Here is a 14,582-nt window from a genome sequence, read left to right as displayed (position 1 = left end):
CCTCTGGAATGAATTCCATGTTTGGTTCAGACCCAGCTTCATGGACTATTATAGTTTAAATTGAGAAGGCACTGAACTAAAAAAAAATATGGTAATGTATTGTTGTTCATCAGTTATCCTTTTGAGTTACGCCATTATTTTGTTTTCTGAAAGTCCATTTTGTAATTGCAGTTTTCTAATAAATGTTCAAAATATGAAGTTTGCCTAGAATCATTTGGGGAACCATTCTCTGTGGTTCATTAAAATGGAAAGGAAGAAAAACAAATTAATAGTAAAATCCATTTTCGTTTGTGTTGTTCCTGTCCCTCTCTCTCTGAGGTGTAGTGTCTTTGGTTAGTTATCTAGATTACATAGCTCTAGCAGTTGGAGATGAGAGGAAAAGGAATTGTCACCTTGTCAGTGCCTCGTGTCTAAGAGATGCTTTGCTGAGGTCCTTTGAGAGGATGGTTGGCCTTGGCAGACCAGCCACCTGAGATTATAGAGCAAACTGATAGGAAAATCAGAACGAAGGAGGAGAATTCAATGGATTTTAAGCATTCTTTAAGTCCTGTATCTTCTGATAAAGGGGTTGTGTAAATGAGGGGTGGTTTAGCTGGTATAGTTGGCACACACTTGTAATCCCAGTGACTCGGGAGGCTGAGGCAAGAGGATCTCAAGTTCAAGGTCAGCTTAGACAACTTAGTGAGAACCTTTATCAAAATAAGAAATAGGTGGTGGGGTATGTAGCTCAGTGGTAGAGTGCACCTGGATTCAACCTCCAGTAGTGCATGCGCATGTGCATACAGATCCGTGCACACACACATACACACACACAAAGGGTTGGTTTCTTTTTTGTTGTGTCTATTTCTGGAAGTTCTCACAGTGCTTAACAATGAGCTCAGTAGCTTCTTCATAAATATGAAATGAATGGAAGTAAATTACTACTGGAGCTTTGAAATGAAGCCCTGGAATGCTGAGGGGAGAAGGAAAATCAGGAGATTCAAAGGTAGGAGGAAAACAGCTTGAGTACTTGTGTATTCAGGGAAGGATATTAAGAGGGGTTTGCACTTTCTAGGGTGGTACTGTGATGTTCTCCGGGTAAATGCTTGAGAGTGGTCCTCCAGGTGAGTTAGAGCAGCAGCCAGTAGGCCCATAAAATTAACTAATAGTTCTTTTTTATTACCTAGTAAAAATGAGGTAATGGGTAAAATAATCCTCATGTTATTTTTTTTCTTCTCCTTACATCTTTGGTCCTTGCTATTTTTGATCAATACTGAAAACTTCATAAAATGGTTTCTTCAGAACTACAGAGTTATAAGAGTTATTTTTAAAAATGTTGAAGGGGTCAGTCAGTACTTTACTGAGATCCCCAAAGAGCCCTGTGGCTACCCTCCCCCCCCCCCCCAGCTCAGTGGACAAATTTGAGAACTACTGGACTCAAGTGTTAATGAAACAGAGCTCACCTGAGACCAGTTAAGAGAGGGCTTCACAGGAGTTTCTGACAAGTCCAGGAATTGTGTCCTATAAAAGGTAGTTCTTATTATGTTGCTCTTGTCCATTCCCTGTGGGCTAGCAGCTGATCTAGCAGTGTTATCCATTCAGTATAGGAAGAATACCATTGCTTTATCTACTCACCTTACCAGTCTTTTGAAACAAGGCATCCATGGGGGATGCTTCTGTTAAGTGGGATTGTGTGTCTGTAATACTAGTGTGGAGAAGGCCAGATTTAGGGTGGCAGCAGAGAGAAAGACAAATGGTTTATTTTCTTTTGTGAAAACGCCTCCGCCTAGTTTTATAGAACTTGTTTCTATCTAAAAATTTTCTCTTTAACTAGACCATGTGAAGGATTTGCTTTTTTGAGTTAATTCAGACAATTAGAAGAGTAATAAAGATTGTTATTTCCTGTCTGCTAGATTGATTTTTAAAATGCTTCTTGTTTAGGGGGAAGTAACTTATCACGATGATTTCATTTTCATATTATAAATCTGGTGCATATGCAAGTTTTAAAAATAAATGAATATATTACATAGCTCAGATGATCTAAGGCCTAGGAAAGGCCAGTTGGAAATGTGTAGTAAGTAGACCAGAACAGTGGGGATTATAACATTTATTTTCTATGATGCAAGTTGCACATCTTTAGCAGAGCATCAGTTGGCATTTCTGGATAAAGAGTCAATCATTTTATTTCAAGTTAATTAAAAGATAAGTAGTGTGGGAGTTATATGGAGTGGGCACAGGGCGGAATGGAAATTCTCTTTTTAGGCTAAAATTTGGTAGAAGGTTCAGATGGTGGCGTGGTATATTTTGTAAATTTAGCAAATTATTCTAAGAAGTGGAGGTGGCAGGCTAAAAACTCTGGGCTCTCAAAAGACAGCAAGCCTTGGAATAGAGGTATAAAGAGCTTTTAAACATAGGCTGGAAGTCCAGTAAATGTTAGTTTCTCTGTTCTTTTCCCTGTACTGCAACAGGAAGTGATAATCGTTCTCCATTGTGCTCAGGCACATGTGGGTGATGGTGCTGCTTACAAGATAGTTGGGTAGGAGAAATTAGCTCACGCAATTCAAACCATTCAGCAAATACTTATTTAGTTGATATGGATATATGAATAGCTAAAATAAATGAATAGAAAAATAAGCATCTTGATGTTAGGTTGTGTGCTAGATGTTGTGAAAACCAAGCAATCAAGTTTCCAACACTCTTTCAAGGAGCTTATGGATTCCATGGAGTGAATGGTTGCACAATGCAGAGCACCTAGGGGCTACTGTGTGCATAAGAAAAAAACAAACTAAAACAAAGAGCTCCAGAGAAGAACAAAACCCTGTGGGAGGAGCTTCACTCAGGAGGCCATGCACACACCTGGACTTTGAAGTCATTGGGGTTCAGGGAAGCATCAAGGAAAATGGAAGTTTTTAACATGGAGAATGGTGTGACCCGAGGCAGGGATATGAGTGTCATGCTCTTCTGACAAGTAGATCTTACTCAATTGCAGAAGACTTATATGGAGATGGAGAGAGAACACTAGAAATGTCTGGGAAGCAGGCTGTGGTGGGGCCAGTGACCCAGGGTTCATTCCCACAAGCAATAAAGTACCTGCTTCTGAGTGGAAGGGATGGTTTTAGGAGATTTGCTTAGTTGAGGTTGGCAGGATGGCTTGAAGCGGGGTGACTAGAAGACAGAGAAATCCACTGGGAAGCTGATGTATCAGTTGAGGTGGACAGTGATGAGGGTTTGAGTGGGGGTGGTGAACATGGACATGAAAAGGAGAAACGGAATCCCAATCACATTAAGAATAAAGTGATGAGGACAGAATCCCAGACTTTCTATGTTGCTTTTGTTGGTTGTACTTCCTAGTTTGGGAGCTAGTCAAGTAGAATATCCTGAGGCCCTTTTGGTATGAATGTTGACCAGAAACACCAAGTCAGAATAAGGAGGCTAATCCCATATGGCCCCTGGCTTAGATTTAAACTCAATTTTTAGCAGGTATACCTCCCAGGCCTACCATTATTGCCTTTGGTACAAAGGTTTCCTTTATTCTAATTTTTCCTCTTGTTTTTCCTCTTAAAATAGACTCTGTCAAGAAGAATTTCCAATCCGTACCTTGAACATACTCCTCAGGTATGATTTTTCAGTTTTCTTTCTCTTACTGCATTTTCTGTAACAATGACTCACAAATTCTGGTGCAGAATTCTTCAGTTATTGCTGTTGCCTCTGCTCCTGACCTCATAGGGTTTTGCAAAGATTCTGCAATGATCACATTTTCTACCTACCAGGGATGACACAGGGAAAGTTTTTGAGATGCTCTGTTCATAGTGTCATGATGCAGGATGTTCACAGGATGGGTGTGGGTAATTCTTGTTTTCTATACCCTTTATATGGATGCATTATCGATGTGGCAGAGTAAATATGTAATATATTTTTCAATTTTTTATATTGATAGAAATGGCATATTTTGCAAATAGTGAGGAGTTTACACTGAAAACTATGTAAAATGTATGTGTATAGTTATCTACTGGAGGGATACATCCAGTATGCTCAGTGCTGAGAAAAGATAGGGACATCTTTTCTGTGTTGCATTAAAGAATTAGTTTACAAACATTTACATTCCCTAGGATACCAGGAGACTGAGTTTTCTGAGGGCTAGGATGTTTTCTACCTTGTTCCCCACTGTAACTGCAGCATCTAGAAAAGACCTGACATTGGCAGCTGCTCAATCAATGTCTCTTGAATGACTGATTGAATGAAGCTTCTGTGATGTCGGGACAAGTCAAGTGTCAACTGACTCATACTTCTTCCTTGGTAATACTTTCTGTCATATGACTTGTTCCAAGTTTTGATTTTTTTAAAAAATATGTTAACATGTTAAAGCTAAATCATTTCTTGCCCTTTTCACTTTCTCATCAGGTTGCATTTTGGTGATAGTATTGGGATAATTAAAGAAGTATAAGGACAGGGTTAACATGTTCCGTGTCAAGTCATTATCAAGAGATTATCAATTTATTTGCTTCAAGAGAAGACATAAATGTTTTATAGGTTCTAAAAGAGTTCACCAATAGGACTGGGGACATAGCCACATGGTAGATTGCTTGCCTAGTAGGCATGAGCCTGGGGTTCAATCCCCAGCACCACCACCAAAACAACAACAACAACAAAAAATTTACCAGTAAACATTTAAAAAGATGTAAGCTTGCACCTACCAACATTTACAAATTTTCATGAGTATTTATGTTATGCAGATAGCTCATTTTCATTTAGCCTCCTTTGCTTATGTGCTGCTATAGAGGAAGGTGCAATTAGAAAGGAAGAAGTTTTAAAAAGTAGGACCTAGACTTCTCCAGAGCTGAGAAGTAGCCTCCTTCATCTCTAAGAATCAGAGGCTCACATGAGGGAATTAAAAGATTAAAAAAGAAGCTAAATGAAATTTTTATCTGATAGATGGAATTGTGAAATACTATAGATGGAACCAAGATGCTTGGAATTAGCTGTGAGTTCAGCAGTTGAATATCACTTCAAAGCAAAGCAGCCTGCTGTCAAATTGTGTCATGGTTCAAGATGTTCACTGAATAAGGAAAAAAATTATTTTCTCATCTTCTAAGACCTTTATATGAATGCATTATCAATATGGTAGAGTTAGTATATAAATATTCTTCAACTTGCTGCAGTGATAGAAACACTATATTTAAAAAATAGTAGGTGTAAAAAAGCTTTGTGTTTTAAAAGGAAATTATTTATATTTAGGAAAAGAACTTTTAGAATTTGGAAAATAGTTATTATAGCTTAATAGCATAAGTGGACCAGTAGCTAAAATAAAATAAGGTAATTATAGGTCTGTAGCTACATAGGCTAAAATGTGTCTCAAGCTTAGGGATTTGGTCATGATGTTTTATATATAGCATGCTATTGGGAGCTCACACATTGTCACGTTATTGTTCTACATTTACAATGAATGTTTGTCTTTTTCATTCAGATTTATGGAGAGAATTCTTCATGTGCAGGAAGAGCACTGAGAAATATTATTATCGTTCAGGCTGCTGACCTGGTGAAGGACAGAGTGAACCTTAAGGGGTTTTACAGGTAACACAGTTTCTTAACACCATATCAAAAACTTTCCTTCAGGGAGAAAAAAAATACCTCACAAAACAAAACAGCAACAACAAAAACCCAGCTTGTGTTAAATTGTGACCTTGATCATAGAGAGGTGGGTCATATCAGTACCAGCAGTGGAGGGGTTGCTGTGTTCTGTCTGTGGAGGATTCTGGTGATAACTTTTCTTTTGTTAAACTTAATCTTCTGTTTGTTTACCGTAAGGCTCTGGTTCTGAAGTTAGGGTACAGAATACCCAGCTACAAGTGTAGATTCAGTTGTGCTTCCTCTGAGATGTGGTATTTTATATTTTCTTGACTGTGTGTTGTCCTGAAAAATAATTAGAAATACAGGTCCCTTCTTCAAGGATTTAATTACGCTCCTGTGGGGATTCTTTGGCAGTCCGTGAGCAGAGAGAGAGCTGCCTCACCCTCCAGGTGAGAGTGAATTCCATAAAAGGTACTGTTCAAAGTGGGGAGAGGCAGATTGGTGGAACATGAGGCTTACCCACCCTGCTAGTGAGTAAGGGCAGAGATATATTCAAGTAAGCAAGTAGGTTCTTGGCCAAGTTTAGAGTAAAACTGGACCAATAGTGTGATTCCTTACAAAGTTTGGAGCACATGTTTGCAATTTACGGAAAGCCAAAAGTGGATTATCAGCTCTTTATTTTGCCAGGTGAAGATATGAAGCCATACCAAATGATAACAGAAGAAAATTATAAAAATAAAACAAATAGAAACTACTATCATTTATTATCACTCTTCTTTAAGAAATGACATTTTAATACCATAAAGAATAGGAACAGTACTCAGAATAAATGTGTACATAAAAAGGAGATGTATTCTCAGAATAAAGGATGTTCTTTTCAGTTAAATAAATTTAGCTTTATGAAAAATTCATATTTATAATATTCCTGTTTTTTCCACTGGCCACAGATGGGAAACATTTCATCATGGCCTGGATTCTGGGGATAGCAATACTTAGGCTATTGGAAGAAGAGGACTTTTTTAAATTGAGGCATAAATTATATACAATAAAATGCACAAGTCTTAAGTATGCATCTTGATAAGTTTTTTATTTATTGTATACTTATGTAATCATTATCTGTGTAACCACTGTGAAGATGTAGAGTATTTTCATGTCTTAGAAAGTTCCTTCAGGCCTTTAAACAGTAACTTTTCCTTGCAACCAACCATTTTTTTTTAATATAAAAAATTTGGCAGATTATGTATTCTTAGGAGCCATTAATTAAGAAAATACAAAGTGTGGGGAGGAACCACAATGAATTAACCCTTTAAGGTCCTGTATTAAATCACATAAGGCTTTATGTAAGTTTTGAAAAGATGCTATCGGCTAAACACGACCTGTTCTGTTTATGAACAATGCTTTTGCATATTTGGATTCATGAACATCTTGAAAAAGCTCCATTATGTCCTGTTCTTTTCATTTGAAATTCATAGCCCAAAGTGTGAGAATTACTAGTTCATAGCCCAGGCCACATCAACAGGACAGGAAACAAGAGGGGCTGTGGTAGTTGTACTACTTCATATAGAATCTATTTCTGTCTGTCTGTCTACCTGTCTTTCTCTGATTCATTTATTCAGTAGGTGATGGTATTAACTTTGGGCCCATCTGACTTGTTAAAAAAGCAAAATCATACCTGTGAGTCTTGGGATCTAGTTGTGAGTAAGCTCATAGGATTCCTTTCAGTTACTGCATAGGCTATGTGTAAGAGCTATCATTGTTCCTATTGTTATTTTCATTTGTTGAGATCTCCATGGATGTAGATTGAAAAGGGAATTGGGAGATGTATGTTAATCAGGAAAAAGAGCCATCTACCCAAGTTAGAACAGTTAGAATTTAGTGAGAACAGAGCCTGGAGTGTGTGTTTTGCTATGACTGGAACAGAACGACTTTTCTTTTATAATCTAAAGACTGATTAATGTACTGAGTTTAAAGATGAAGTGCTAGTATGATTGCTTTGAGTGGATCATTTTCATTTGTCTGGTAGTAAATTGAAGTAAAGTGTTCTCCATGTACTATGTAAGAATCCACTTTCAAGACTTTGAAAAGTTTTCTATTCATTTCATACTGTAGGAGGAGTCCCACTGGCTTCTGAGACTTCATTTCCTTTGCATAAATAAGTCACTAAATACCACCATCCCACTTACATTTGAGGTTAGCATATGCATTACTGTTACTTAATTGCTAAAATTGTAATGGGAGAGAGGAGGAGGCCAAGAAAAAACAAATTTTCCACTCCAGAGATTAGTAAAATTCATGTTTTGTTATAGCAATCACAGAGCTTTGCAGCTCCAGCACCTCTATATCACAGTGTTCCTACCTAGAATTGCAACTGTAGTTAGATATGCATGTACCAGGAAAAATTTCTGGATTGAATACGAGTCTGAAAATACACTGCGGGTAAAAACTGCTGTCAGTAATGAAGTTGCTCTATTTCAACATCTCTGTTTATTTTCTCACTGCTCTTCCTGTGCTGAGATGATGATATTTTGACCTGATTATTGCAGACTTGGTCAGCAATTCAGGGGTCTAGGTATTAAATGCAGAGGCGATTTGCCTCATTTTGTTTGCTTTAGTGATATTAATGATAGTGCTTATCATTATCCCTCATGTTTTCCCTGGTACAGGTGGATGGTTGAAAGTGATTTAAACATAATATGATAGAATTAGGGGAAGTGTAGAAAAGGATCACATGCAAAGGAAACAGTAGCTTATCTGAAGGGGAGGCACAGTATCCATTAAGATTGTCACAGTAATACCATGTTCTAGACTATGGGCTTAGAGCCCTGTCCTCCAAACAGGTTGAGCCTTTCCCAAAGAGAAGGGAAAGGTGGGAGATTGGGGCTTTGTGGTCAACAGTATCACTTGAGGGCTGATTAGGAGTGGGGCTCTCAGGTCCCACACAGCCTTTAGAATCTTACTTTAACAAGATTCCCCTTCCCTCCCGGATGACTCCTCAGCAAAATTCTGAGAAGCCTGGTCTACATCACCATTGCACAAGCAGATGTATCCATATAGCTACCTTTTGCAGTTTGGTGGTTTGTTTAGTAAATAAATGTTTTATTGTGTGGTTCTGTATTCCAAGTGATGTCATACACTCAGCAGGCTGAGAAGCTGCATTGTTTTGAGAAAATGAATTCAGATGATACAGCATTTAATCCACAGGACAAAATTGCTCTCAAAGCCAGAGACACTGGTTAATTGAGAGAGGCGTTGAGGAATTAGTTAATTAACACTTTGAACCTTGAACATCAAAGGTGTCCTGTAAAATTAGAAGTTAATATCAACCATTTGATCTAATTGCCTCTTTTGTTGATATCTGTTTTCTCATTTTGTTTAAAAAACATCTGTATATTTGACTTTTAATCTTTCTGTTGTCTTCATGTTAACTTGCAAGTGAACACGTCTGAAACTGGCTTATGTGCCTTAGATTATCTTTTCCATAGTGACACTTTACCCCAAAACATGCTTCATCAAAAGCTAGAATATCTGACCAAGTATCTCAGCAGAGAAGTTTATTACCTATTTTCCTTTGTCCCTGAAAACATAGCACCTCATAGCAGTCCTATGTATTGTCAGTTAGGTATGATTCCAAGATATATGTGACCATGCCAATCATGAGAGATAGAAAAAATGTACTTCTATTTTAGGAATACAAATAAATAATGACATCTCTGGTCCTTCAATACTGACTATAGACTAAAGATCGCCAATACATGATGCCACTCTTTTTAATTTTCTTTCTTTTTTCTCTTTTTAACATTTTAATATAATTCCACCCTCTTTTTTCATAACAAAGGGTGGAATTCAATGACATTTCTGCAAATGAAGAAGCATATTTCAGAAAGTTTTGTTTTTACACTGAGGCTGATACTGATGGAAAAGTAGGCATGAAGATACTGTTTGTAGTAACCAGGCTGTGGCATATTATGTTTTAAGACAGAGTACAAAGAAGGTGTTTTATGTTTGGTTACACATATAGCTGGATCTATGGACTTATGATCTAGGCTATTTAACTAGATTGTTTAAATTATATTAGAAAGATGCATAATCAAATTTGTTGCTTGAGACAAATTTTGGGGCTTAATCTTGGAAGAATCATAAATAAAACTATTTTCACCTGCTGTGGTTACAATTTTGTCCCGCCTTCTAGGAATTATTTTGTTCTCAAAGGGACTAAATAAAAATCTACAAATGGTTGAACCAGAGTTTATCACCACCAACTTGAAGAGTGTGGCTTTACCAGGGCAGAAGCACTATGTATATAAAGGGCTGCTAAATTTATTCCTTTATTTACTCAAACATTATGAACTTATTTTGAGAACTTACTTTGTGCCTCAGGCTTTGTAATTGTTGGGGATTCACAGTAAGTTGTACAAAGTCAACTATTTTCCTAAAAATTATTTTCTGGAGGCAGAAACAAATATTATTCACTTGAAAAGATGTAGGATTACTACATAAAGGTAATTTGAAGAAAAACTATAAGAGGATTTAAGTTTTCCTAAGAAGTGATATTTAAGCATTAATCTGAAAGATGAATAAGAGGTTATGTCATTTGTTCTTGGCTTGCTTGAACAAATGTTTAAAAAAACAAGAATATGAAAGGAAATGACATTATACATAACATATTTATTTATTTAGAGGAAAATATGGGGCCAATTTCTCATTATGAATGGCTTTGCTTTTGTCCAGGAGGAGCTGTGTTGGGTCAGAACTAGTTGACTGGCTTCTCGAACATTGTCCTTTTGTCCAGTGCAGATCTATGGCCATAGGAGTCTGGCAGCTCCTACTAGACATGGGAATCATGTCATCAGGTTAGTATTATATACTTTATTAAGCTGTTTGACCAAAATATATGTTTCTAGAGGATGTCACAACCTGGATGGAAATTGTTTTTGAAGGTAAATATCTACAATCCTTTTTTTTTCTAATCAAAAGTACCAAGTCATCTTCTGATTCACTTATTTTTATTCACACGTTCTAAAAGAATAATTAGGAACTTGTTGATTTAGAGACTAATACCTGTAAAAGGTCTTTCCCTCACCCTCTCCTTTCTCTACTCAAGATTCTACTCACAAAGTTTTTTAATCAGTGACATCTTTAGTTGCTTGCTCTGAATGTATTATTTATCTTGCTGTACTTAATCATCAGAAACTGATTTTGTGAGTGGGACGTGTATGCCATTTTAACTAAGTAATTATGAATGCTTCGAGATATGACCTATGAAGATTAGCTGTTTAAACAGGATAGAAAATAGATGGTGATATCTCTTTTCTTAGTCGAGCCCAGGGAATTGAAAGATTAGAAACCTAGCAATCTGGATTCTTTAGTGCAAATCTCTCAGGTGCTGGCTCATCACTGAGAAGTCTTTTTTTCTTTTTCTTTATAGGTAATGAATTTTGAGAGCATACCCCTGGTGCCATTGTGAAAGAGTGGTACAGATGGGGACATGGTTGTAATCTTCTTAGTCAATAATACCTAGCACCTAATACTCTTATTTAGAAAACCAGTTAACTGCTTTTGTGGAATGGAGGTATTATCAGCTCACTTGCTAGGTTCAGCCTTCTGGTTAATAGAACATTCATTTTGTGTTAATGTTTTTTTGGAAAAGTCTACAACTTATAATTCCTTCACTTGTGGGTTTCCAACCATGTTAGTAATGACATTTTGGATCAGGCAAGTCTATGTTGCAGATGCTATCCTGTATGTAATAGAATTTGTGCAGCATCCCTTTCTTCTGCCTTCTAAGTGCCATAATCACAAACACACACTAGAGTTATGACAACCAAAAATGTCTATAGACATCACCAAATGTCTTCTGAGGGGGGCACAGTCACACCTAGTTGAGAACCATGAATCTTGCTAACTTAAAACTTGCTGTCATATAGTAATTGGGTGTCAGTGAAGAATTAAATATATTAGCTTGTTTTTGGACACTGAAAAACATTTCTTGCCATCCTCTTTGAGTCAGTATTGATTTTATTGACATTTGTCTCTGAAGCAGAAGAATTATCAAAATCTTGTGAATATGCTGGCAAAACTTCAAGTAATCAAAATAGACTAGCCAATAAATCCTTTTCAATTCAATGGGATAGTGAACATGAATGAGCTTACAATGTAGAATCATAGTCTTACCTCTGGCTTCTCCTTAATAATTATTGGGTTTTCAATTTATTGTTTTATTTTGATTGTCTAAACTATATACTTAAAAAAAACTGATCCATATCTTTTTTTTTTAATTTCAAACAGTGGACCAGCATCTGTATTTTCAAGATACTTATGTTTTCTACCAGTTTTCATCCGATGAATGTAGCTACCTGTACTGTGAATTTGAAAGAGAAGAAGAATGGCAAAATGGCGTCAAACTTCTGTTGCAACTTGTTCCTCTCATTCCTGCTAGAGCTGGCATCTGTGAGCTGTAAGTGGGGGTGATCATGCGCCATTGTTAGATGATTCTTAGAGAATGTGTACTGTGTCCAGAGACTTTGCTGTGCTCTTTAAGATCACTATCCAGTTTAGGAGGTAGTTGTACTATTCCAATTTTTTAAATCAATTTTTAAATTTATATATGACAACAGAATGCATTATAATTCATAATACACATATAGAGCACAAATTTTTCATATATCTGGTTGTAACAAAGTATATTCACACCAATTCGTGTCTTCATACATGTACTTTGGATAATGATGTCTACCATATTCCAAAGAACTATTCCCATTTTTCAGATGCAAGTTCAGAAAGGTAAAATAAATTGCTGAAAATTAAATCCAATTCCAAGACCAATGTGGTGTTTAAGTCCCAGATGTCCGTGCCTCACCAGCTGCACCACACTGCTCCTGATTTACCATTGCTGTATGAGTAGATGATCTAAATTAGGAATAATCATGATTGGGCTTAAATATGAAATGAAATAATAACTCACTTCTTAACCACCATTCCAAGTCGTGACTTTGCTAAGAAAGAGCTCAGCAGACATTTCTGAAAATAATCTAGATGCAATATTTGGCAAATTAAAACACGTGAATCATTATCACATGAAGATACTGAATCACTGTATGATTAAAATTAATTAAAATTAGAAGAGGCTTAGGAACAAAACTTTAGCTGTGATATGGAGACTTTGCCATGCCTTTGTTTATAGTGACAGTGACAAGCTTATTTCAGAAATGAGTTACAAATTAAAATTTCAGCTGAAATCTTTTATATACATAGAATATTTCAGGTCATAGAATATATCTCCATATTGTTAACTCCTTCAAGGGCAAATGAAATTATCCTCATTTCTTAGGTAAAAAAGTAGGTTCAGTTCAGATAGACATATCTGTATAATGTAACAGAGGTTAGTTACTCTTATTAATTAAAAGGTGACATTGCTGAATGGTTAATACAGTTTGTTTTTAGGAAATGAAAGTTTCAGGATATTATGAGACACTGTGCTAATAGATTTATTGAAGAGAATATATTTTATGTCAGGTACTGTGCTAAATAAATGCCTTATGTTCCATATTTCACTTTCAGAAGATTTCCATAAGACAGATACTGTTATTATCCCAATTTATAAGTGAAGAAACTGAGGCACGGGGACCAAGTAACCAGTACAAGTCACACAAAAGTAGCAAGCACAGAGTCTCGGTGTTTGGATCCATGTCTTTATAGCTCTAATGTCCCTTCTTTAAACACTTGCTATGGCATCCTTGGAAGTTATGGGGATCATTCTAGTATCCCCTTCTGAAAGAGTATAATCAGAAGCTATGAAAACTGTTTGAGTCGTAAAATGGTATGGATTTTCCCACCACTGCTGTTTATAAAGGCCCTTACAATGAGAAAGCAAAGTTCAATATCACTGAGTAGGCCAAGTACGGAAAATGTTCTTTATTGTAATGTGCTCTTAATAAGGTCAGAAGCATCTAAGAAAAGGCAAAGAGCATGTCAATAAACTTTAGTGAGCTTTCTAAGGAGTGGGATGCTTATAAACCAGAAGTGGTGTACTGGCTTTGACTCGGAGGGACCAGCATTCACTAGTAGCTCTTCTCAACCATTTCCTGTTCTGCACACGAAATGGATATATGTGCAATCCCATGGGTGTGCCCAGATTAACAGGGACAGGAGGGCAGCAGAAAAAACCTTGCAAGAAGTCTTTGTGATTTAACACTACCTCCTTCTTCCCACCTCAGAAAGCAAATCTGAATGTCAGTGGGTGAGATGACAGTTCTGTGGAAAGCCTGAGTCTCTTCTAATTTCTAAAAATGAAAATACTTTTAAAATTTGAGCTCTAATATGAATTGCAGATGAGTTGCATCTTTTGTCACACTGATCACTTTGGACACAAATGTCAGCTTCTGGAGTTGAGAATCACCATAGCATGCCATGTTTATCAGCAAGTTTTTGCTGTTGGTGTGAACATGTGCTTTTGTGAGTGATCACTGACTCCTGCAGACAAATGGTCACTGGGGACCTATGAACCCTTCTGTCTCCCTTATTATAAGTATTAAATATAAAAAGATAAAATTATTGGAGTGGAGAGAGAGAATTTTTTCCCCTGTGATAGAATTATAAATCAATTCGTGTAATGGTAGAATGTAGTTGATTAAATTTTGGGAAGCCAGGATTCTGTTTATGTAGATTTGGAATGAACTATGGTCAGGGACACTGTCCTCTGACATTTGCATTGTCAAAACTCTTGGCATGGTTCCATACCTATGTTTCCATCCTAACTCCTGCTCTGACCTGGCAATCTCAACCTCTTCAGCCTCTGGCCCACACCAGTTACTCCTCCTGTGATGTGATGCTCTTGCTCTCTCCTCTGCCTCTGTCCTTGTGAGTTAAATTCTACCCAACCCTCAAGGGGGAGCCCAAGTCCTACCTTGACCACAAAACCTTCATAATGTCTCTGATCTGCATTGATCTTTTTTTGGGTAACTTATTGCTCTTGTTCTTTGTAATAAAAAAATAAATAAAAATAAAAACATTTAAATCCACTCTTCTGTGTCACTCTT

General features: G+C 36.8%; 1 protein-coding gene across 5 annotated transcripts in view; it reads left to right on the top strand.

Moving 5' to 3' along the window:
* Positions 1-14,582, top strand: part of Rapgef5 (Rap guanine nucleotide exchange factor 5) — a 238,850-nt gene that overhangs the window by 36,511 nt on the left and 187,757 nt on the right. For 4 of the 5 annotated variants that reach the window (XM_046463507.2, XM_058585344.1, XM_046463504.2 and 1 more), the window contains exons 2-5: positions 3,547-3,594; positions 5,444-5,550; positions 10,276-10,397; positions 11,833-12,001. In XM_046463507.2, the coding sequence (XP_046319463.2) occupies positions 3,547-3,594; positions 5,444-5,550; positions 10,276-10,397; positions 11,833-12,001 (446 nt within the window). Of the gene's footprint in view, positions 1-3,546; positions 3,595-4,104; positions 4,276-5,443; positions 5,551-10,275; positions 10,398-11,832; positions 12,002-14,582 lie in introns of those variants that run through there. The other variant, XM_058585345.1, reaches the window with a different exon arrangement.

The sequence above is a fragment of the Marmota monax genome, unplaced genomic scaffold, assembly GCF_021218885.2.
Source record: "Marmota monax isolate L192 unplaced genomic scaffold, Marmota_monax_Labrador192_F-V1.1 WCK01_AAM20220418_F8-fsc00057, whole genome shotgun sequence".
In the NCBI taxonomy this organism is placed as follows: Eukaryota; Metazoa; Chordata; class Mammalia; order Rodentia; family Sciuridae; genus Marmota; species Marmota monax.
The sequence above is the reverse complement of the archived record's forward strand: the minus strand, read 5'-3'. Positions and strand labels throughout refer to the sequence as shown.